General features: G+C 43.9%; 1 protein-coding gene across 1 annotated transcript; it reads right to left on the bottom strand.

The window, feature by feature from the left end:
* Positions 1–47: 47 nt before the first annotated feature.
* On the bottom strand, positions 48–25377 carry Dnajc2 (DnaJ heat shock protein family (Hsp40) member C2). The gene is made up of 17 exons (XM_052173083.1): positions 25116–25377; positions 23066–23256; positions 18301–18376; positions 17215–17313; positions 15446–15587; positions 14462–14542; positions 13137–13202; positions 11311–11402; positions 11102–11223; positions 9581–9730; positions 6401–6489; positions 6141–6210; positions 4184–4368; positions 3211–3311; positions 2977–3084; positions 520–674; positions 48–178 (listed from the first exon to the last, which is right to left on the bottom strand). The coding sequence occupies exons 1-17, from the start codon at positions 25177–25179 to the stop codon at positions 104–106; spliced, it is 1866 nt and encodes a 621-aa protein (XP_052029043.1). The 5' UTR covers positions 25180–25377; the 3' UTR covers positions 48–103.
* Between the last annotated feature and the right edge of the window lie 433 nt (positions 25378–25810).

The following is a 25810-nucleotide window of genomic DNA, read 5'->3' as shown; positions in this document are numbered from 1 at the left end:
GTGTTGGGAGCAGCACACTTTTAAATGATGACTATCATTCAAGTGGAGACGTGTAGAGCATTTTGAGTTTTATTATAAAAGCACACACAGCAAGACTGCCGCATCACTTCCTGGCTCTGCTTGCATTCAGCACTTGCTCCTGAGCAGCCTTCTTGGCTTTCACCATCTCCACCAGTTCCTAGGAGGAAACAAGGCTGTTAAAACCAGAATTCTCTCACCAGAACACACATACTACCCCTTGGCTGATGTGGGGCGCACGCCTGTCAGTGCTCAGGAGAGCTAGGCTGAGGCCATCCTAGGCTACACAATGAGATCTTGTTCCGCAGATCAACAGAAAGACAATCCTGTAGCTGCTGAGCTCACCAAGTGCCAGGGATAAGGTTAGTCGTACCTTCCTGTAATCACTTGGCCTACAGCTATTCTGATATAAAAGTCAGCACTGTGATCGCCACAGTCAGCTGACAAAGAAGAGCGCTAACTACACCACAATCTGATGACTGAGAGTCTGAACGCCATAACCTTGTATCGCCTCATGCAGTCCTTCTTCGTCCTGCCAGGAACAGCTTCGGCTATCTTTTCCCATCTTTCAGGAGTATTTACTGGATATGTTTTCAAAGCCTGTTCTAAAAGTTTCTGTTCTTCTGTTGTCCAAGGGGTGGAATCTATGCAGGGACCTGTTTAAGACAAATTTGGTAGAAAATGTTATTTAAGCACCTTCTTCAATGAATCTTTTGGCTCCCATTTGCCCTATCAAGTGAGCACCTCTTCTGATACAGGGTGTGTTAATGTGAACGCATTTCTAAAGGTGAGAAACATATTTTTATGTATGAATTTCTATTTTGAAAGAGAAAGGACACAAACATCAGTATGTACACCTCACATTTCATCCAAAGCACAGTTTAAGAGGTCTGCCTCTCCAGATTTACTTTTTAATTAGATATAAATTTACAAAATCAGACACTCAGAAACAAAGGTCATTTAAAATTAAAGGTGGTGCACATACATCTCATCCGGGTAATCTGGACGCTGAGGAAGGAGGAGCCCTGAGCCTACAAGTTCCATGGTGTGCCTCAGCAACACACTGTCTTTGTCTTCAGGAAGAAACAGTCACTTTAGATGTTTCATTGTATTTAAGATTAGGAAAAAGAAAAAAGCTACGTCACAAGCACAAACCCTTTTTGCTAAAGACTCTGGGAAACATTTTATTACACACTGGAAGGAAGTGCTTAGGGGAACTAAGCTAACTGCCCAAGCTTTCGTGACACAGGCAAAATCAGGTTAGGTTAGTGCTGGGTGGGTCCTATGGTCTCACAAAGTTGCTAACCTCTTAAATGGAGCTAGTGTTTGTCATCTTTAATAACCACTAATTTAGTTTTTCAGATAAACCCTTTGGATTTGACTAAACAGCTAACAGAGGTTAAGAAAAAAAGGATAAGCATTAGCGCACTTCTGTAGGCGAAGTGAGCGGGTTGAACACTGAAAGTCAGGCTGGTTACTCTGTGACCACAGAAAAGAAGAGTAGCACCTAGACACTGCTAGGAGTCTGACCACTGCCTGTAATTACTGGTTTTCAACTGAGAAATAAAAAGGTTGCTTGCTCCAAACAAGGCAGAGAACCAGGAAGCACATTGTGATGGTAGTTTTAAATTCTGGGAAGTGCTTCGAGTTCAATGTTTTCTTATCAAAGGCTCTATTTAGCAACACAGGTTTAATTCATTTCTTTGGGACAAAGATGGAAGTAACATACATGGATTTTCTGTTTTCTAATCCTTTTGTCACAAGACAAAAATAAAGCAAACCAATGTCGTAAGATTCCTATGAGAATGACTGTGCTGGGTTTGGGGCTGTAAGTCAGTGATACAATGCCTGCCTAGCATGGGTAATGCCTGCATTTGATCTCCAGCATTGCACAAAGCATCCCCACAAAACATTTTAATAATGTGTGGATAATAAACCAGACTAAGAACACAGTTAATCCAAGACCATTTGGGAACCATGTTCTGGAAAAACTAGCTGAACGATTGGAGGCTCACAAATACATTAAATGAAACAACTTTTCACAGAGAAAACTTTTCCAAACACTGACAATTAAAAAAAAAAAAAAAATATATATATATATATATATATATTGCCTAGCAGGCTGGTGGAAAAATAACAGTTCAGAGTGATCCCATTAACTAGAACATAGATGACAGCTACGTAACAGCTTTAAACTTTTTATTTTTTAAAAGATTATTTATTTATCTATTATATGTAAGTATACTGTCGTTGCCTGATCAGAAGAGGGCGTCAGATCTCTTACAGATGGTTGTGAGCCACCATGTGGGTGCTAGGATTTGAACTCATGACCTTTGGAAGTACTCTTACCTGCTGAGCCATCTCTCCAGCCCCTAAACTTTTTATTTTAAAATATTTTCAGGAAAGGACCCTTATATACTTTTATAGTATTTACTTATTCCTTTTCTATACATAGAGACATCTATTGTTCTAAACCATTTGAAATTAAGTTTTATATACAAGATAACCTCTAAATAAAATAACCTCTATATAAAATAATTCAGTATGTTTTTCTTTAAAAACATAGAGGTCAGAGAACTAGCTGTGGGCAGCCCTTAGGAATGAACACAGGTTGTCTGGCTTGTGCCATCAGATGCCTTTACCTACTGAGTCATCTCGCTAGCCCTACTGTATGTACATTTTTAAAACAGGAAATGAGCCTTGCTGTATTAAAATGTCATTTGCTCATACGTCCAATATTACCCCATTAGCTGTATCCGTTGAAAAGTCAGTTCTTCCTCTAATGGAATCTCTGAAGAGCCACTATTCCCAGCTAATAGGGAGTTAAGTAAACCTGGTATCAGAAGTATTTGCTGAATGTCACTTTCCAGTCACTCTAGACAGACCCTAGGCTCCACATCTCTGGCTGGCCTGGAACCTGATCATTGAGCCCTCGCTCTATGCACATGACACACTTACCTTCAAATCGTTCCGATGGTGCCGCACTGTCAGCCTGAGAGGCCACTCCATGTTCTTTTTTAAACTTATCAAAAGCCTTTTTGTTAATGTCATCTTTTTGATGAGGGTCTGAGAAATGAAAACCAAAATCCAAAACATTACAAGATCAGCTTAGTCTTTATTACTTTAAATTACATTTTAAAAATTACTTTTAAAAATGTATTCAAGGTAACAAACTCATTTCTCAAAACTTACCAAGTTTCTGGAGGCTTTTAGCCTTGCCAATAACATCTTTGGCAGTTCTTTTGATGCCAGAAGAAGAATGTATATTCATATAATTAGCAATGACTTCCCATCTAGAGAAACCAGTAAATAAGTTTAACAAGGGAAAACAATAAAAAACTATTATATATTTACTGTAGAGGTTAGTGCTACCATCTATATTCCAAGACCTAAAGAAGGAGCTCTGAGTTACCGATGCTGCCAGTTACCACTGTTTACACTGTCTTAACAGGTTCAATTCAACCTTCTGTAATCTTATATAAATTCAGCCCAGTAGAAATAACATATTAGTGGGCTGGAAAGATGACACTGACTGCTCTTCCTGAGGCCCTGAGTTCAATTCTCAGCAACCACATGGTGGCTCACAACCATCTATAATGTGATCTGATGCCTTCTGGTGTATCTGAAGAGAGTGTCCGTGTACTCAAATAAGATTTAAAAATATATATTTGCACTGCTGGTTTAGCATACCCTTGAAAAGGAGAGGTTACTCTAGAAACAAGAACCTCAGTTTGCTCATACAGAATGAGGGAGTCTGGATCACAATGGCTAGAGTATGAATCCTAGCTTTGAGATAAGCTCTGGTGTGAGGTAAAAAGCAAGAAAGAAGAAGACTGCAAAGGGGAAACCATCATACACTCTAGCCCCAACTACAAGGCACGGGCAGAAGAGGCCAACAGTAGCAGCCCCTGCTCACTCGCTTGCTTGCCCAAGCTGCATAACGCTCACTTTCCTGAGAAGATGCTGCTGTGTGTGGAGAGGTGCTGCGTGGGTAGATGCAGAGTTCGGAATGCACCTAATGCTCACGTTTCCCACTGTGACGGAGCTTAGTGAAAGGCAGTCTTTCTATACTCACCTGTTTGTGTCTCTACCTGTTCCTGTTAAACTGCTACTTAGTTATCTCTAGGCCCCACTGCACACTGGAAATTTTCACGAAAGCAAGTACCTTGAGTTTGTCCCAGCAGGGAAGAGATTGACAGCTTTAATTAATAACTGCAGATCATCTTCTGACCAATTTTTACTGCCACTCCCACTTCCACCAGTTGACTTGTCTGCATTCTTAGATGCTTGCCGCATCCGAGCCTCGGCTTCCTCCTTCTCTCTCCTCATCTGCTCATTTACTTCTTCTATCTACACAAATACAGGTAGGTCAGTCTTCGAAGCCTTCATGACCTCGCCGCCTCTGACTGCAGTGCTGTGCTCCTCGACCTAGTGCCAACCTCACTGCAACCCTACACTCCGCAGGAACACTCAAGCCGAGCATCAGCTTCACCCAGCTTTCCCCACTGCATGGGTTGAGGGATGAAAAGCCACTGGGGTCTGAATTACCCTTGGATTCACTGGCTGGTGGCTGGGCTTGCGTTATTCACATACGAGCTACCTGGAATCTCTCAAGCTCTTCTTTCTCTATGGAAATGAAATGTCAGCATGCAGGAAAGCGGCCTGTCTTATCTGGGAGCTCTACCCTTACAGTGCTCTCCTACTTACCTTCAAATCTGTACCGACAAAGCCTTTATGTGACTTCAGCTCCTTAGGCTGTTGCCTCGTAGTCACCTGTGACTATTCCTCCTTCAGTCCCTTAGAACCATCAAGTTCCTATAATTCTAACTCTGAAGCATTTCCCTAACTCTTGTCTTTCTAATAGAAAAACTAGTTACTTTTTGTCTATATTATGCTTTGTTCACTAATACCAGAAAATTAGTGCAGCACTGAACCTCCTGCCAGTGAAAAGATCTTGTGGGCATGGAAACTGGTCGTTGAAGCATTTAAAACTCAATTTTGCTCTACTCGTCTGAATGAACATATTCTCCTGTCTTCATTTCTCTAATTTCTCCTACCTCTGTTCACAGTTCCTGTCCTTTCTCAACCTTCATTTTAACAGTGTCCCTCTCCAAAGCTAGTTCAGACCCTCCACTAAGCCTTCCCTTACCATTCAGATGTAGACTTACTTCAGTTTTTAGTATCTATTGTATGCCCTGCATTCTTGGAGCCTCAGGGTCTTTCTTTTGACATAACTCTTCTATGAATTCTTTGTGACAATTAGATATTCCCCAAAAGCACCTAGACAGACTACTGCTATGGACAGCACTATACAATGGGACTATTGGATTTTATTTAGTATAGGAAGTACAAATACTTGGTGAACTAAATTCCGTTTCTAGGTCTGCCTAATTGCTTAAAATAAAAGGTATAAATTAGACAGAACAAAGACCTTTTTTTGCTTATAAATGTTATCCTATGAAATACTTTGGGGATAATCAAAGCAAATTCTACCCAATACTTAAAAAAAAAAAACTAGTGATTAATGTGCAAAAGACTCCAAATTAAACACTACATGACTGAAAAATGTATATTAGCCAGGTAGTGGTGACACACACAATTAATCCTAGAACTCAGGAGCAGAGGCAGGTAGATCTCCAAGTTTGAATGAATTACACTCAAGATTACTATTTATATGGTTTATATACTGTATAAAATAAATATTGCAAATAAAACATACCCATTATGGATCTTGGCTAAACAATCGTGCTATACTCATACAATGAAATACAAAGCACCACCTGGGCAGTGGTGGCAAATGCCTTTAATCCCAGCATTTGGGAGGCAGGCGGATTTCTGAGTTCAAGGCCAGTGTGGTCTACATATCGAGTTCTAGGACAGTCAGGACTACACAGAGAAACCCTGTCTTGAAAAACCAAAACCAACCATCCAAACGAACAAACAAAAAATACCCCAGCATATTTAATTTAAATCAGCAAAATACTTTTAAACAAAATATAGTGGGAAATAACATACACACAAAAATCTAATACTCTTTGCCTTCTGTAACCTATGTATCAGGTAAAGAATTAGGTAAAAATAATTAAATGGAAAATATAAACAGAAGCAGTTTATCCTGTTACCTGTTTTTCAAGTGCAGCTTTTCCTACTTCTCTTGAAGATGATGCCAGTATTTCGTTCAAGCACTGCAAGCTACAGGAGAGAGAGAGAGAGAGCTGGGAGTGTAGCCCCACGGCACAGCCTTTACCTAGCATGCACAAAACACTGGGCTCCATTTTCAAGTTACACACACACACAGACATACACACCCCAAAAAGAAAAATATGTGGAGAAGGGGGTAAGGCATGGATGAAATGACTATTAGGAGCAGTCCCCAGAATACCTTGCTAGCTGAAGCCGATCACAGAGTTTTTCCACCTCCTCCATCATTTTCACACGGTCTGCCTCATTGTCTGAGAAGTGATTCCAGCTCTACAAGTACAAGTGCAAATGACTCCATCCTCCGTCACTACAGACATCCAAGCACACCATCACCTCAAGCCCAGAACTTGTGGGTGGGAGTGCACACATATCTTCGTGTGCACCAGCTCATTCTCAGGGGTTTCCCTCATCAGCAAGCAATGAAAGGCTAAGTTATACCAAGTGTCAGTGTGAGAGCAAATCAGAAGAGACAGTACAGAACACCCACGGGTGCTGTAAACTCACAGTAATTACTTGATACTTCAAGATCAGGAAACTGACAGCCCTTTCCACCCCTCGCTATCCAAATGTGCTAAATGGGGAAATGTACTGGAAAACTTAAATATGATAAATTTTAAAGGGATTATGATATGACAAATAACAAGCTATACAGATTAATGTAAGCGGATGCACAAAGAATTAGCTAGAAAACCCTTCCCAGGGGCTGGAGAGATGGCTCAGCAGTTAAGAGCACTGACTGCTCTTCCAGAGGTACTTAGTTAAATTCCCAGCAACCACATGGTGACTCACAACCATCTGTAATTTGATGCCCTCTTCTGGTGTGTCTGAAGACAGCTACAGTGTACTCATATAAATAAATATATAAATCTTTAAAAAAAAAAAAAAAAAACCTTTTCCAAACAGTAAATTGCTTCTGATAGTCATGTCTTCCATTTCTTTCTTGCTTCCGTTTTTGTTTATTTGTTTGGTTTTGTTGTTTTGGTTTTTGAGACAGGGTTTCTCTGTATAGCCCTGGCTATCTTGGAACTCTGCCTCCCAAGTGCTGGGATTAAAGGCATGCGCCACCACTACCTGGCTTCTTCTTTTTTTTTTTTTTTTGATTTAAAGATTTATTTACTTATTATATGTAAGTACACTGTAGCTGTCCTCAGACACACCAGAAGGGGGCATCAGATCTCATTACGGATGGTTGTGAGCCACCATATGGTTACTGGGATTTGAACTCAGAACCTTCAGAAGACCAGTCAGTGCTCTTAACTGCTGAGCCATCTCTCCAGCCCCTTTCTTGCTTCTTTTAACCCCACAGAATATGGTTCTCACTAAAGTCCCAAGGCCACTTTCACGGTGGACACCCAGGCTTCCACAGTACCACTAATGCTTTTCCTATCTGTCAGGTCACTCCTCAGCTTCTCTTTGAGTAGTCTAGTACCTCACTTAATGCGGTTTCCTAGGGTGTCTCCCTCCCAGCCCCCAATCTCCACATTCCAGGCTTTTCCAGGCTAATCTCATCTACTTGCATGGTTTCTAGTGTTATTAAGATGTTGATGAGTCCGTAGTGATCCTGCTTGTAAGAATTCTACACTTGCACATGCAAGAGAGTCCATTACAGTGTTCCAGGAGGCTCAATATGACACACGCCAGACCCATCACTTTCCCTCAGCCCTTGTTCTCCTTTGTCTTCCATATCATTTCTCCTAGTAGTCCATGCAAAAAACTAAGGCGCACCAAAAGTTCACTCCTCAATGCATCCCACAGCCTGAGCATAGGTTAAGCAGTACCTATTCTGCTTTAGAAACCTGAACCGAATCAGGATCAGATTCTGCCTTTGGTGAGACACATGATGTCCCTCAAACCTGGCTCCTCCTCTTCAGGAGCCCCTGGCTCTCCAAGCCTCACTTGCTCGCTCGTCTGCATTCTCTGAACATTCATTTTCATCACACACACACACACACACACACACACACACACACACACACACCTCTCCCTCTCCCAGTCGCAGGGGTAAATCCAACTAGAGACAGACAGCCTTCCTTGCCTACCCCTTTAGGTCTCTTCATATTCTTGATGATTCTCATCTTGACGTGTGGGTGCCTGCTCAGTTGTCATTACTGATCAGTGCCCCTCAGGTAAGGACTGTTAATTAAAACTGCCTGGGCTACAATACATACTTGTCTGGTCATCTGATAAATGAACAGCTCAACTCCTCATGCTGGGCACAGCAATGCGACAGGCATCGAGAGCAGAGCGTCTACTTGTAATTTATGATGCTCTCCAAGCACTACTCAACTGTAGTTCCTGAGGAGCCTTTTTTTAAAAAATCAAATTCTCATTACATGCTGATGTGCACTGACTGTAGTCCAAGCCATGGCCTGCTGTCTTAGAAAGTTCTGCTGGGCCTATAATAAAAGGATTATCCCTGCCGGGCTTGTCGACTGCTCATTTTCATGGCGGGTTGGGGGGATCACATGAGTGTCACCTGAGTATCCACCCACTCCCTTAACACTTGCCATGTGTAATTCCCTGGAGCCTCGGAGGGGCTAGAGTATATAGGTCAGGGAAGCCTTCCCTCAGGAAGGGGTCCATCTATGTGGTTGTGGCAAAGCCCTCATCCCTGCTGGGTAAAGGCTTTCCAGGTGCAGCCTGTTAGGAGAGAAGTACCCACACCCCTTTAACCCCTCACCTATGACCTGAAGGGAAGGCCAATAACCTCACTGGCTCCCCAGAGCGAACCTTGAGGGAATGGTAGCTCAGTTTGTTGTTGGGGCGTAGGAGGAGGGCAGAAGGGCTCACCCCTCCACAAGGCATTTGAGAGAAACTTGCTGAGTGTGCCAAGGACTGCTTGCAAATTGTCTCACTGACTGTCTTAGCTTCATGATTAGGTTGTTACCTCAGCTATAGGTACAAAGGAGTAAGTGAGCACCAAGGGAGGTAGGGAGTACCTCCCTAGGGCCCCACAAATACACAGTTCAAGGCCAGGCTGGGCTACCTGAGAGGCTCAGTCAGGATGCAGGAAAAGCTCAGGAGTTACACACTTGTCCCAGCACTGTAAGGAGAGAACTGACTCCACAAGTTGTCATTGATCCCCACACGCAGACCATTGCTTGTGTGCCCACATACACAGAGCACAGAGACGGAATGTAGTAAAAATGAGACTGCCTAAGGAAGGAAGGAAGGAAGGAAGGAAGGAAGGAAGGAAGGAAGGAAGGAAAGAAGAAAGGAAGGAAACCAAATAAAAACAGAGCAAACCTCCAAATATGCCTTTCAAGATAAACTGCATGATGTTTGTGCGTGCTGAAGAGGAAGCCCCTTCACGGCCCATCAGCAGCGCCCCCGCGGCAGCCGCCCCAGCAGTCAGGCATACCTTACACGAGTTCCGAAGTTTCTGCCGTTCCTTTTTGATGGCTTTTTTCTGGATATCTTTTTCCCTCTTGGCCAACAGCGCCTGCTGTCTAACTTCTTCCTCTTCCTTCTCCTTAGCCAATCGAACAGCTTCCAATTCAGCTTGTCTTTGCTTTAAAAAGATGAGCAAAATCATTGTTTAATAAAGAAACTAGTGCTTCTAAATGTATTATTATGATCTTAAATGTTCAGTCTTTTGACGAATTAGATCAAGATGATCTCAACTTAGTGATGAATTAAAGTTCAGGAGAGCTGACAAAATTCTACAAATTATAAAATTTTACTTATTAGAAAATTGTACTGGCTGGTTTTGTGTGTCAACTTGACACAGGCTGGAGTTATCACAGAGAAAGGAGCTTCAGTTGGGGAAGTGCCTCCATGAGATCCAGCTGTGGGGCATTTTCTCAATTAGTGATCAAATGGGGAGGGCCTCTTGTGGGTGGTACACCTCTGGGCTGGTGCTCTTGGGTTCTATAAGAGAGCAGGCTGAGCAAGCCAGGGGAAGCAAGCCAGTAAGAAACATTCCTCCATGGCCTCTGCATCAGCTCCTGCTTCCTGACCTGCTTGAGTTCCAGTCCTGCCTTTCTTTAGTGATGAACTGCAACGTCAAAGTGTAAATAAACCCTTTCCTCCCCAACTTGCTTCTTGGTCATGATGTTCTGCAGGAATAGAAACCCTGACTAATACAAAAATATAAAACAGACAGTTAAGAAATAAAGCAGGAGCTGGAGAGGGCTCAGCAGGTCGGAACACACTGGAGATCCACTTTGGCTCCCAGCACCCAAGCCTGAATTCCACGTCCAGGGTGTCTGATGTCCTCTCTCTCCTGCACCAGGCATGGGTGCACATTTAGCACATGACTAGCATACACACTCACACAGACGCATTAAAATAAAAATAAAATAAAAAGTCTGGGTGAAGTGGGCACAACTTTAATCCCAGCACGCTAGAAGCAGAGACAGGCAAATCTTCATAGTGAATTCTGATCTACATAGTGAATTCCAGAGCAGCCAAGGCTATATAGTTGAGGCCCTGCCTCAGATAAAGCAAAACAACGTAAGAAACAGAAGAAAGGTGAAGGATTTTTCTAATGATATATTTTGTTCATTCAGTAAGGATCTGTTGCAAGACACCTAGCCAGCTTGCTAAGATTCACTCACAAGCTGGGCATGAGTGGCTCATGCCTGGGATCCAAAGTGAGACCCCGTCTCAAAATGTCACAAATAGGTTGGGTGTGGTGGCAGAGGCAGGCAGATCTCAGTGGGATCAAGGCCAGCCTGGTCTACAGTGAGTTCCAGACCAGGGTTACATAGTGAGAGCCTGTCTCAAAACAAACAAGTAAAAACCATAACAAAACCCTATAAGTCATCACTCAGAGTGGAACTCAATTCTGGTTCTAATTACTGCACCTGCAGGCCCTGAAACTTTTTGCATCCCACGCCCGCCTGACGCCCACCGCGCCGGTGCCCTTGCCCTACCTTACCTTTTCTTTGGCTTCCTGTTCCTTCCGCCTGGCTTCTGCTTTTGCTTTTTTTTCTGCTTCTTTCTTGGCCTTTTCTTCTTCCTTAAACTTTTTTATCCTTGGATCACAACTGTAAGCATTATCTACACAAAAAATAATTTAATCTTGTCAATGTGTAACATTCAAAGAATGTAAACTATGTTTTTGGAAAACCCATTAAGTATACTTGCCGACTAGTGTCCTTATTCTGTTCATCTCCTCCTTTTTCCTTTGCGCCCTCGTGGCTCTGTTCTGCTTTTCAATCCATTTCCTCTCATCACGACTGTAAGACACAAACCATTAATATCAGACGAGTACTCCAGAGGACTGGAGAACACGGCACTTTATAAGTTCAATGTAAATGCCTTAAGGGATGAAGTCACTACATTTCCTTCTTATTATTTAAATGGTGGTTTTATTTAGTATTAATTTTGGTTGTTTTTCCTGATATTTATGTAAAAAGAATTTCCCTACATATTAACTAAAAAACTAGCTTCGGGGACCAAGAGAAGAATTTATGGAGCTCAAGTATTTCGACACTATTTTTCCTTGACAATTTCTCAGGTGTATTCTAATCTATTTGGCCCCAGCTAGGCTCACATCTTAGAGACTGAAGCATCGCTGCTCTTCCAGAGGATCCAACGTAGGTGCCCGGCACTCACACTGCAGCTTAGAACTAACTGCACGCAGCTCTAGTTCCAGGGAATGCGGCACTCTCCGCTGGCCTCTTGTGGCACCAGGCATGCACGTGGGGTCCAGACATACATGAAGGTTCATACATACATACATGAAGGTCCTCACAAATATACATCAAACAAACCAACCAACCCCCTATTACCAAAATGTGCACATGGTCTGATAGTGGTCATGACTCAGCTATGAGGTAACCACCCACTTTAAGATTTGGATTTGAGGTCCACTCTGAAGGACAGAATTCATGCCTGATAGTCTAAACTTGGTCAAAACCTCATTGATGGAAAGGTTATAGGCCATAGTGGGGAATCAACTACTATTGCTTTGCTAAATGGGAATGTTGTCGAGCTGCCTTCTATGTGTTTACATTTATTTCATAGGTCAGTGCAGCTTTCTCTCTCAGTCAGAAAGCCTGTTTGCAGTAGGAAGTGGTTAATGCAGACTCCTAACCTATCAGTGCCCTAAGAGTAACTGACTGGAGCCCTCGCTCCTGACACCAAGGGTTCAGGAACATCAGAGAATGGGAAGAAGACAGACTGGGGCACGGTGGGCTGTGCAGGGGTGCTGTGGAATGTCTCCTGGCCCCTGCTGTCAGGAATGCACAGAAGGTGTGACTAAGCCTGTCAGCTTCCTCCTGGACGGAGGAGGAAGGCTTGCGGGGCCACCCTAACTGAGGGGCTATTGGCAGTTAAAGCTGCTGGGGGAATGGCAGTATTTTCCTCAGTAGTATAGCCACAGGTAAGGCGCTCACAAGTCAGCAAATAACTACACATAAGCAAGTGCATGCTGGCTAAACAACAAAAGGACATGAGAGAGGAAGGGTAGAATGACAGCAGCATGTGTGGCAGGCAGTGAGGAGACAAGAGGATGAACATCATGCAAATGCATCTCACATGCATGTAACTTCTAGAGAATAGACCATTTTTAAAAGGCTGGAGCATGACGAGATGGTGCCAGTGCCTCCCTTCAAGCTGAGGGCATGAATCTGAGCCCTGGGAGCAGGGCTAGGAGAGAACTCAGTCCACGAAGTTATCCTCTGGTCTCCACACCCAGGCGAGGACAGATCTGTGCCCCCACAATAAATAATACCACAATATAAAGCGGCCTGGACGCGGCTTACTGCCCGCCTCACACAGGGGCTTACAGCTAATCTCTAGCACACATGGACACGACTTTTAAAAAAGCTGGATGTATGGCTCCATGGAAAAAACATTTGCCTAATATGAATGAACAGGGCTTTGGATTTGGTCCTCTGATCACTGCGTGCGTGCGTGCGTGCGTGCGTGCGTGCGTGCGTTCCTCTATTAACAACTGACATACATACCATTCTGCTTTTTCTTTTTCTTCTTCATCTAAATAAGAAAATTCTCTCCAAGAATCAAAATTATACCTAATATAGACAGAAAAGAAAGCAAGACAGAATTGGAAAAATAAATCCTTTTAAAATTACATTTCAGATACACATTACTTTGAAAAGTAGTGGCAAGCAGATCACATGTCCAAACGGACCTTCCCTCCCTTTTGCTATTAGACTGACATTATACTCAAGTCCTTAATGTCAACGCAATTATAAAGCCAGCACTGTACTTGCTTGTCACGTGTAAAAAACACCTCATCACTCCTAGGTAAAAATCTCCGCTCCACTGCCTCTTCTGTCTCAGCCTCGTGCTTCCCTACAATGTGCTCTGAGATTTTTTTCCTGTCTTCATGTTCACTACTGTCAAGTCTTAGTTATTGCTTACTTTATTTCTGCTTTGTCATATGAATGTAAAAGCTACTCCAATGGACAAAACTAACTAGTTTTATCTAGAACGACTTTGTTTCTGCATTTATTAATTTGTTAATGAAAAGACATACAGTGGGGCTGGAGAGATGGCTCAGTGGTGAAGAGCACTGGCTGCTCTCCCAGAGGACACCAGTTCAATTCCTAGCACCCACATGGTGGCACACAACCAATGCCCTCTTCTGGCCTCCACAGGCACCATGTATGCAGACATACATGCAGGTAAAACAGCCATACATATATTTTTAATGTTTCCTGAAAATTAGGGAATCAGAGGTAAACAGTACTATCTACTTCAGGAACTCAACTTTTCCCTCCACTGAGGTAGGGTCTCAACTATGTAGTCCTGCCTGGCCTCAAATTCATGGAAATTGTCCCACCTCTGTATTTCAGAGGCTAAAGCCATAAATCATCAGGCCTGGTCCAAGAACTCAATAAGGTAGGGGTGTCAGCACATGCCTTTAATAGAAATACAGAGGCAGGTGGATCTCTGTGAGTTTGAGGCCAGCCAAGATTACATTACCCTGACTTAAAAAAAAAAAAAAAGCTGGGTGTATTCACAGCTTTGATCTCAAGGCTAGCCTGGTCTACAAAGTGAGTCTAGGATAGGTGAAGCTAATAATATACAGAGAAATCCTCTCTTGAAAAAAAAGTACTTGTTATCTAGATCGCATTGATACATTAATAGAAAGACTGAAAAATCATAAAGGGCAAATATAGAAGATACAGAGCACTGCATGAAAATCCTTATTCATTTCCTACACGTAGTAAACGGTCTGCTATGCAAGTGTGAACTGATGAGCAGTCAAGTACTTAATGAACATCCTTGACAATGATGTCAGCGTGTAAGTAGCGTACTCACTCACCAGAAAGAATAAAATGCATCTACATCTTCAAATGATGAGTTCATATCACCAAGTTTGGGAACATTTTTTTTATTAGACCATCTGAAATATTAAAACAAAAATTTGACTCAAATGAAAATGACACACAACCCGATTGTCCCTACTCCATGTAGTGCAGGGTTGGGCAGCTTCTTGCCAGGCATGATAACTAGGAAAACGGTACCAGTCTTCCCAAATTCACTCACTGCTCTCCTGAAAAGACAGCACAAAAGTAACCTATCCTCTGGCCCAGGCCAGCAGCACAGAGGGATCTGCAGCAGCCACACTACTTCTGAAAAGGATTAGGAGATGTGGTGGCAAGGCTGTGATTCTACTGACAAGCACCCAGACCGCACACTGTCTAGCATGGCCGGGATCAGACCCCACACTGTTCGTCTAGAGTGGCCGGGATTAGAACCCCGGCATCACTCATCTGAGCAGTCCCCAGGAACATCAGGATGGTTCAATAAAGCAGCCAACACTAGGCTCCGGCACCTCAGGTACTCTGTGTATAGTTAAGACAGGCCAGAGACTGTGCCAGTGCAGACGTACCAAGAACGCAGAAAACCACTATGACTCATACTATTTTCAAACTCACTTTAGTGCAATATAGTATGTATTAATCCTCAAGATGTAATAAGAAGCCTTATAAAAATAAGATGCCCAATAAAAGAGCCCAGGGCTGCAGATGCAGCCTAGTGTGGAGCAGTGTGCTGCATGTGTCACTGCCCAGGGCTGACACACACCAGAACTTTCCTCAACTGTCAATACTGACAACGGGCTGTTACCTAAACAGCAGCACCACGCGCTAATTACCAAGGCAGACAGAGTGTTTCTTTTTAGGGCTCAATATGGGAGAAGACAGGAAGAGAACCCGTGGATATATTTTATAAGCAAGCTGCTAATGGAGGAAGCAGCCACTGAGCACGATGATTAGAGGGACACGGTGGGGTTGCTTTAACTCACCTGGAATTCCTTTCAAACACTGGAGAAAACACTTGAAAAAAGTTGTCCTTTGCTTCACTTTTAGAAGGAACTGAGTTGTCAAAAGTAGGATCCACACTGTTAAATGCCCGCCTTTTCACCGGATCAGACAACATTTCATAAGCTGAGAAAAAAGCAACACAACACCACCATGAGGTTACCAATTTCTTTATGAGAAAACAGATGCTGGCCTAGAGATGTGGCTCTGTGGGGAGGAGCCCGGGTCTGACCACTAACACCACAGCAAAACAAGATGGGGAAGGAAATGAAAATCTCTTAATGCTAAAACAGTTCCTTTCATATTTCAGATTTTTGAATTTTGGATGGGAAAGGACTTAATTTAGGTGGTCTACAGTTATGTGACATAAAGAGATGTAATTCTTATAAGACAAGTGTCAAAACACTGGTCCCCTCCCCCTCCCCTTAGGGGCTTGAACAAATGCCCAAATCAGCCGTTACATAACAATGGAAAACATTAACTCTCACTGGACAATCCTACCACTTGGGGGCCTGTGGTAGAAATGGCTTTGCAGTTAAGGCCAGGACATAGTGAATTCCAACCTAGGCAAGCTAGAGTAAGACCCTGCCTTCAAACCAAAACCTCCATAGAAGGCACCCGGATTGAGGGGGGAGGAACTACAAACCTAACTGTTACGCTTTAAGGTTCTAAAGTCTTCTTGATCACTGTATAAAGGGTTGGCCATGGAGAACAAATCTGAAGGGTGCACATGTGTGTCACACCATGTCCTACAGTCCCATGTCCTACAATTACAACATATCCATACAGTCCCAGCACCAAGCAGGCAGAGACAGGACAAGCCCAAGTTTGAGGTCAGTCTGGGCTGCATAGACAGACAACAGCACTACCAAAATACAATATTACATGTATGGAAACACATAGTCAGAAATAGTAGTTACTTGTACTGATTTGCAAATGGGGTCACGGCTATGTCAACAGTTATAAATAACTGTGATTTACTATTATACAACTAACTTATTTTTTTGCAGTGTTGGGGGCTGTACACTTACACCTGCCAGGCAAGTGTCCTGTCACTGAGTGTCTCCTCCATCCCAATCTGTTGAAATTAGTAAAACCCCTGAGTACATGGATCCACAAGGACCTCAAATGGCAAAAGAGCTCAGACTTTCTACCACCATACAGAACACTTGGTGGCAGCCTTAGGTCCCAGCTGCCACCAAGGGAGAGGCAAGACTGCAGACACAGGCCTGCTTGGACTGCAGTAACTTTAAGCACAGCTGGGCAGTTTGGTGGGACCCCACCTTCACCAAAGAGGGGGAGGGGCTGGGAGCACTGGGCTTACTTCAGTGGGAGGGTGGTTTGATACCTAGCACTAGAAACACACCAGTCCTTCTTTATACATGCATAGGTATGTGTGTACATATAAACGTTTTTATATGATCGGTTACAGGTAATCATGGGTAAGAATCATCTGGGAGTGGGTCTTATCTTAAAACAGAACCAAACTTGTCTGTGGGGATGCTAATAAAATGCAGACAATAAACCCAGGAGAGGCCTGAGAGTCTGCATTCCTCACAGAGTGCTAAGTGTGGATGTTAAAAGTCAAGGCATCCTTACTGTAGTAAAGCTCTGCAGAAGCTACTAGAAATAACTTGATTTAACTGAGAGGTTTAAAATGTTGCATGGTAGTTAAGTGCAGCATGCACAGGAACTCAAGCCCTCCAAACAGTAGGCACTGCTCTCAGAACCCGAGTGTGAGTTCTTTCCTTACCTTTAGTTATACAAGTAAAGTAGTCATTGTCCCCTTCTTTGATGGGTTCCCCAGCCGCTTTCCGTTTGTCTGGGTGATGTTTCAAGACCATTGCTTTATCTGCAGGATCAACCAGATAGCACTGGTTTGAGTGGTAATTTTTTAGTAACTTGAAATTTTTCTTATCCAATTTTAATTCACTTTTATTGACATATTCAAATTCATCACACATCACAATCAACTCAAAGCGCAGCCTACAGTTTATACCCTTTACTGTTTTCCTCCTCCTAATCTCACTGTCCCACTTCCATCCTGCACTTTAGCGACACCTCTCTAAAACAACACTGAGCATCTATATTTACCCATTATTTTTTAAAACTATATACTACATTAAGGCAAAGAATTTCCTTAGAATACAACTCTAGTTTTCAACCTTTTAAGCTTTATAGTAATGATTCTACTTTCAAAAAAAAAAATGAATCCATTAATACAGCTTTCATCTCTGTCCAGGCCTAAAAGATCATATGTAATTTCCAATGTAACTGTTTTCTTTAGGTTTCTTAAATCTTATCTATTTCATCCAACTGAGATAAAATTTTCAGCAGTAAATTCTGATACTCAGATTTTAGGTGTGCATTTCAATGTCTAGACAGGCATATATAATGTAGCCAGAGAGATATGCAGAAGACAGAGGCCGGCAGGTCACTGTCTGCCTGGGATATTTTTCTTGGGCAACATCTTCCTAATTGTGTCCCACAGGCTGCTTTTGTGTGTTCTGGAACCATATGTATGTGTGTATGTATGTGTGTGTACACATAAACACACACACGCAAGTCTCCATGTCTGGCTTCTTTTACTCAATACTGTGGCTTGAGACTCACATCCTCAGGCAAGTTCCTGATAACTGTTCTTGGTTTGTATTGTTGAGCCGTACTCAGCTGTACCAAATGACACTACTGTATGTAGCCAGATTTGATGTGCCCATTAAAAGATTTCTAGAGAAATATCCATAACGGTGTTATCAAATTGTCCATGGGAAACTACTCCCTGCTTTTGGGGATACATTTCCCATATTAAACATTCAACTACTTCAAAGTAAGTACTTACGGGCTGCTTTGATCTGTCTCTGTGTAGCTTTGTATCTGACGTGGCCAAGTCCAAGAACTGCATAATGATCTTGATTCTGATAAACACACAAAAGGGAGTTAAATCTGAACAGAGTACATCCAACCCTCTGTGTTTTGCTATCATTAAAAAGTATTTTCCAAAGGGAGACTTCGGGCTGGAGGCACGGAGCACCTGCTTAGCATGAAAGGAGCCCCTGAGTTCATCTCCAGCTGCACAACAAGCAAACAAATGAAAAGTAAAGCATCCGGAGCAGAATCCAGTGAGGTTGTGCACAGAATGGCTCTGCATAAACAAGAAGGCAAGCGGTGATGAGCACACCTTAAGTCCCAGCACTTGGGAGGCAGAGGCCCATATTTTTGAGTCCCTTTCTATGAAGAAAAAATAATTTCATACCTTCGGTATTCTGCCTTTCCAAAAAAGTTTGTAAGAAAAGTTGGATAATGTTTAAGATTACTAAGCATCATCTATGAATTTAGTAGACTACAGCATCCCAAAGCACTCTTAAAGTGCAGTTTTTGGAGTATTTCTGTGAGTTCAAGGCTAGCATGGTCTACAGATCCAGGATAGCCAGGGCTACACAGAGAAACCCCATCTCAAAAGAAAAACAAAACAAACAAACAAACAAACAAAAAAAACAAAACCAACCACCAACAACAAATAGAATGGGCTCTGCAGTCATGTAGGTTAGGTCGCTGTGGGCAACAGACAATACAGCCTTCCTGATATTTTATGCACATAAGCCTAGAGAAGGCGCCAATATTTTCTGAGATTAAAAAACATAAACAAGCAAATAGAAGAACCCTGTAACACCTAGCATCTTCTGCACATAGCTGACTAGAGAATCCCTTTCTTTATTTAAATCTGTATTTTATACCTTCCCTCCATAAATCAGGTTCATCCTCTGTATTTCAGAACCCTGTTGAGAACAACAGACCTGGCAGGCTGGGCCAGTGGACACTGAGAGCACAGACCCAGGGAACACGAGAAGAAAGTTAGGGGGAAACTTTGAGACATGGAGGATGCAGCTTCTTTGGAAACAGTTCTTGCTTTCATTTCTGCTCTAGTCAACAGCCTAGTGAATTTATACACTGAGGAAGCAGCAGTGGGAGTAAGGCTGCATTAACCCAAGCTGTCCTTGGAGACATTAACATAACCCAACTGTGTCTTGGAGAAAGGTGTGTAGCACAGAAGAACAATCAAGTAGCTCATAGCAGGTAGTGCTAGCCGACCCTATCCACGGTCCTCGATGGTATAAGCAAGCAGGCAAAGCAAGCCGGGAGGAGCATTCTCCCATGGTTTCAGAGTCATTTCCTGCTTCCAGGTCCCTATACTTGAGTTCCGGTCCTGACTTCTGCGATGGGCTGCTACCAGGAAGTGTAAGAGGAAATAAACCCTTTTCTCCCCGTGTTGCTTTAAGTCATGGTCTTTATAACAGCAATAGAAAACTGAGACAGTAATTGTCTTCCACCTTTGGAGTGGTCCTAACACCATATTTCCAGTCTCTACTCCATAACTCTGCTGCTAGTCAATTTCATGAGGAACTAACTCTCCATACCAGTTCTCATACCATTCAACTATTTCCAACCTACTCCAAAATGGTTCTATTCTGTCCATTCCCACTCCAGATGTTGAGACTACCTCCTTAACTATCAACTTTCACCCTTTCTGATTCTATTTTCTAGTGGCAACCTAGCAGATTCCATCCTTGAGCAATCTCTCTCCCGCCTTCATTTCTCTCCTTCCTACAGCCATACTCAGTCACTCTTACCTACTTCTTTTTTTTTTTTTTCTTTCCCTGAGACAGGGTTTCTCTGTGTAGCCCTGGCTATCCTGGAACTCACTCTGTAGACCAGTCTGGCCTTGAACTCAGAAATCCGCCTGCCTCTGCCTCCCAAGTGCTGGGATTACAGGCGTGTGCCCTTCCCCCCTTGTACCTGCTTCTTGATGACCTTCAGAGATCAGTCTTAGGTCTTCTCTTTATCTCACGGCATAGTCTTCAAGGATCTCACTCAATCAGGGGATACAGGCGAGTCCTCTGTTCATGCTAGCAATCTCCCAACTAAGTCTAGTGAAACCTTCCCGAGTCCCAAAGACCCAAGGCACCTGTCTCACCTCCCTCCCTGTGACCTCATTCCCACACCTCAGCCTCCTGTTCTTGCTCACTGCCGGCACTGCCCTCTTTTCCACTCAAGATTCTCACACGCTTCCCACCGGGTGGGCATAATCTCCCCTTCACTGGCAGACATCTTTTGAGCCTTTGGGTCACTCTTTACATGTGACCTTAAAGGCTTTATCCTAATCTGGTTCACAGGCTTTCCTCCCGTCTACCCCATCAGAAGCCCCTCAGATACTCCCCCATTTGCTTGTCCAGCACGTACCAGACATGCGCTCTGGTTTACTGACTGTCAGCTCTCTGGGATGTGAGCTCTAGTTCAGGGAAGTTGTCCTACTCAGGAGGACATTCTTGGCATGTGGCAGATGCCTGATTTATCCTTGTGAAGTGAAGCCCACGGAAAGTGTAAGTAGACCCAGACGCCATCTCCTCTACCTACACTCCAAGATTTCCCACTCTTCCTTACTTTTCTCCTAAAAATCTTAACATTCAACTCAACTCCTCCTAAGCCTGTCTTGCCCTCAAGTTACTGCCTTCTCTCATTTTTTTAAAAGTTGGAAGCAGAATTTCATACTTACAATGTCTCATTTCATCACCTCCTAGTCACTGTACAAACCCACAAACTCTTACACTTTCAACCCCTTTATTAGCAATGAGGCAACTTAAACCTGCTTGTCAAATTTACTGGCTTTTTGTCATTTTTCAGGTTATAGGCTGGTACACCTTTGAATCAGTGACACTGGTAACTGTCTTTCCCCCTTGAGAATTCTCCCACCCTTAGTTTCTAGGTCACAGCACTTCACATTCAATAAACCTCGCTGAACTACTAAGTTTTTTCCTTCACTTGTTAAAACAGGATCTCATGTATCCCAGGCTGCCTCATCCTCCTGGTCAGTGTCCCGAGAACTGTGATTACAAGTATATCAGCAGGTCTGCATTACAGGTCTAGGAACTGAACCAGGGCCTTGTGCATGCTAGGCAAGTTCTCTACCAACTGAGCTACGTCTCCAACCTATCCCCGCCCCTCCCTACATCCTTCTTAGTGTCCTTTACCCTTCCCACATCTTAACCCTCCTTCAAAGTCTTAACCCTCCTTCAATGTTCAGTCCTCTTCTTCTGAAGAATGGGAGGATTACAGGTGCAGGGGCACTCCCCTGCTCAGCCCACTGCCGTTCCCTAGTTATCATTTACCAAGCGCCGGCAAGTTACCTGCTTCATACACAACCTCATTACTCTTCATTATAATCCTGGGAGATGTTCATCCACGCTGCACAACAAGGGAGATGAAATACTGAGATGCCCAACAACTCTCCCAAGGTCCCAGGGCACCAGATGGCAGAGCCAGACTTCAGCTCAGGCACTTCAGTTCCAGTATACTCACAGAATATTCATTTGCCTAGACTTAAATGCATGGCTGGCTCGGCTGAAACCATTCACTTCTCTTAGCCTCAACTGCTGTGCCAACGACTCCAAACGACTCTTAATGAGCCACCAACCAATGTCCAACCAACTGGAAGGCAGCTTTACCAACATTTCAACACACAACTGCCTCAAAGTTCCTGAGCTGGCATCCCAACCCTGGCTACTGGGAGACTCCACTTGTGTCAGTGTGTTCCCTCTTCCTCAAAACCTGGCTACACATCTCCACCAACAGGCTCTGCCTATGCACTGGCCCTGTACCAGAACATTATTCATTTTCCATATTGCCAACAGAATTGTTCTTTTCAAATTTATACTAGAGGTGTGTGTGTGTGTGTGTGTGTGTGTGTGTGTGCATGCATGCAGAGGCCAGACAACACCCTCAAGGGTTATTCCTCATATAGTCAATCTTTCCCCTCCTCCAGTCAGGGTATCTCTCTGGCCTGGAGTCTACCTTGTAGCTAGACCAGCTGGCCAGTGAGCACCACATACCCATCTCTTTCACCCCAGTGCTGGGATTACACAACGTTCTTTGCTTAGAACCCTCAAGTCTCCTAACTCTTCCTGTCCCCTTTGCTCTCCTACCAAATCCCCAGACTTTTTAAAGTGCGTTCTGGGGGCTGAACTTACACTGGCTTACAAGTACTCCAGTGACTTATCTCCCCAGGACCAGCCTGGGAAACTTTGGTGAATTCATTTCTAAATATAGCATTAAAAAATATAGCATAAACAAAGTCCCACCTAAACTCGATTTTTTCTGGCCTGACTTCCCATGGCCTTGGTCCCCCATGTACGTACGTGGTACCCTGTCTTCTACTCAGAACACCTTTTCTCCCTTCTCTACTTCATGAACCACCACTCCTGTCTTAAAGATCTGCTGGAGTTTGCTGTCTGCTTACATAGCCCAGACTGGTCTCTAATTGCTATGTAGTCAAGGAGAACTTTGAACTTCTAACCTTCCTGCCTCCATTTCCCAAGTCCTCGGGTTTTAGGTGCACGTCTCCATTCTCACAGAGACATTACTTTCGCTCTGAAGCCTTGCTTGACGGCTATAGCTGAGACAGTATACTATGGTCAGTGCTATGCCAACCTTGGGCTTAGCAATAAAGAGCCTATCGTGTTAAACTGCCTTAAAATACAGTTTTAAGGAAACTAGGAATGTGGCCTGTGTTTAGATGCTGTGGGTGAGCGAAAGCTCTGCATAGCGAATACCTTCCAATCTTTGGGGTCAAGTGTTTTCAGCATGGGGAACTCTTCTAACTGTAACTCTTCATCTTCTGACTCCTCTGACAACTCTTTCTTATCTTCCAGTTCTTGAAAAGATGTAGATGCATTTCTGTTTCTCCTCTTAACAAAAGCTTCAAACCATCTTCCCACAGGTTCAACTTGACAGACTGCAGAGGCTGTGATGGAGAACAGTACAACTTTAATCTATTGCATGGAACACATCTATTTCAAGGCAACACGATTTCTTAGGAAGACAGAACAATGATGTCAGAATATAATTTTAAAACCACCAACTATAAAAATACCAGTTGCATCCCGGGTAACATCTTTTTATTCCAGCAGTCTCTTCCAGTTAATGTGCCACTAAGGCACATGAGCTCAGTTCAGGGCCTGGAACCCACAGAAAGGTAGGAGAGGCCTGAACTTTCCCTTTGCCCTCCCCACACATGCCATGTAGCACTCAGAAACACCTGGTCATTTATTTTTTTAAGCAAAAGAAAAGGATTTCAGTAGCTAGTCAATATTTTCCTGATGATGTGTGAAAGGAGCGAGGAACCAGTAATAAAAAAAAAAAAAGATAAAAAGCCACCAAGAATCAAAGACTGCACACTCATGTGATCTTAATTATTAACCATTTATCTATTAAAATAGTTAATAATTCTAAGGATTCTCAAGCAATGATCTGTCGAAATAGACAATTTTCCAAGTCAATGCTGGGGACTTATTACTGTTTCTATGTCCTAGTGACACAGACTGGATATAAACCCAGAATTCTAGGGCTTTAATCTAGAACTATAAATTAATTTTTTTGTTTGTTTGTCTTTTGTTTTTTCAAGACAGGGTTTCTCTGTGTAGCCCTGGCTGTCCTGGATCTCACTCTGTAGACCAGGCTGGCCTCGAACTCAGAAATCCACCTGCCTCTGCCTCCCAAGTGCTGGGATCAAAGGTGAGCGCCAACACTGCCTGGTGAACTATAAATTTCTTGAAACAGATTGAACCATTTCAGGATGGAAACAATACCTATCTCATCCAGTTCCAAGAATATTTGAATGCCGTTTTAAAACTATAAACTGTTGTAGAGAAGGTAATATGGAATAAATCACAGTACACATGTGTAACAAATTCTAAAATGGTAATCTGGGTTAGGGAAAAGGGAGATCATAATTTTAATTTCATCAGGAATCAAAGAACAATGTTTTGGTGCACAGTTTGTGGACAACATTTTTCTAAGACCTCCCTTCTTTTTCACGCTTTAATTGACTTGTGATATTAAGATTTCCTCCACCTAACACAGGGGAAGTCAAACGCTAAAATAAACCAGCTGAGTAGCGGGGGCGTGGCTTTCAAAACAGTCCCTCCGGAGCCTTTCCCTCCAGTTCAGGATCGCAGAGACACACAAACGGCAACCCGTGCCGTGGGAACCGTTTAAAAATCACATTCAACAAGTGCTCACGGTAAGCGGCTACGGGAATTAATGTTGATGACTAAAATGAGAGACCCGACGCCTGAAATCCTTTCCGGCCTGCTGGGCTATAAACCAAAGCACCTACAGCAGGAGGATAACCTGCACTTTACCCATCCTTGAGTTTACGCCAAGCACCCACGGGGGGCTTCCAACGGAATGAGAAGTTGAGTTCCGACATTTAAAACGCACAGCCCGGAGCAAAGGTAGAGGCGAAGGGCTTTGTACCACTCCCGGCAGGCACGTGGGTGCGTGCAGCGGGGTCGCCCCGCCGTGGGCAAGGCGATGCTTTAGGGGGTCCTTCGGGGTACGGGGGGCTCGGTCCACACCTGCTCGGCCCTCTCCGTGAGTCAGCAGCCCCAGGAGAAGGAAGGAACCACAGGTGCACAAGGAAGACGCCCCCACCCTCCTTTCTGGGAAGGGGACTTCAAATTACAGCACCGAGCACCAGGGGCTCGTTACGGTCCCACGAGTCCCGGAGCCGACGGCCGGGGTCTAGGCTACCGACACGGGGGAGAGGGCTGAGGCAGGGGCGCCCGAGGCAGGACGGAAACCGGCTTGGTGGGCACGTACCGGAGGTCAGAGAGTGGGTGATGGCGGTGCCCTGGCCCTCCGCGGCGCTCGGCAGGAGCAGCATGCTGGCGGGGGCTGGGCCCACGGCCGCCGCGGCTCACGTCCAGCAGGCAGGGCCCTCCGCGTCCGACCGCACTACCTGCTAGTCTGAGCCTCGCGCCTAGGCTTTACGCCCAGGAACCGGCGCATGGAGACGACCGGTAAGCACTTCCGGGATGGGGCTTCGGCGGCGCGGCCGCCAATCCCGCCCCCACGGACTCGCGCCAGTGCGCGCGGCCGCCTACTTCCTCTTTGGCTCTAAACCGGCCGGAGAGCAAGGAGCCCGAAGGAACCGTTCCTAGACGCATCCGTTCCTGCGTGGAAAAGGATTAGGTTTTTTTCTGTTTTCACGTGAGAGCAAGACGGAGAAAACAATTTTGAAAAAGAACTTCACTCACTATTGTCACCCAGGCCGGCCTCTAACTCGTGAAAATCCTGTCTCAATCTCCCAAGTGCTGAGGTTTCAGTCATAAATTACCAGGCACCTCCTAGAAGTGGATCTATTATAACATTGTCTCTATGTGAGCGGTGCATTCACTAGTAGAATGGTCACAGAATTTATTTTTTAAGGCCAAATACTACTCTATTCACATAACCACATTTTTGCTCATCCATTCCTAAGTGTAAGGACACTTGGGCCTTTCCAATCTTGGGAG

This window comes from Apodemus sylvaticus, chromosome 2 (assembly GCF_947179515.1).
Source record: "Apodemus sylvaticus chromosome 2, mApoSyl1.1, whole genome shotgun sequence".
Taxonomy (NCBI): Eukaryota; Metazoa; Chordata; class Mammalia; order Rodentia; family Muridae; genus Apodemus; species Apodemus sylvaticus.
This window is presented reverse-complemented; position numbering and strand designations above follow the sequence as displayed.

Bases quoted from the DNA above. Each gene is read 5' to 3' on its own strand.
- Dnajc2 (XM_052173083.1), bottom strand. From the start codon at position 25,179: ATGCTGCTCCTGCCGAGCGCCGCGGAGGGCCAGGGCACCGCCATCACC. The intron at 6,490-9,580 runs GTATGCCTGACT...TTGTACTTGTAG, and splicing joins AACTTCGGAACTCGTGTAAG to AGCTGGAATCACTTCTCAGA. The intron at 6,211-6,400 runs GTATTCTGGGGA...TCTCTCCTGTAG, and splicing joins GATCGGCTTCAGCTAGCAAG to CTTGCAGTGCTTGAACGAAA.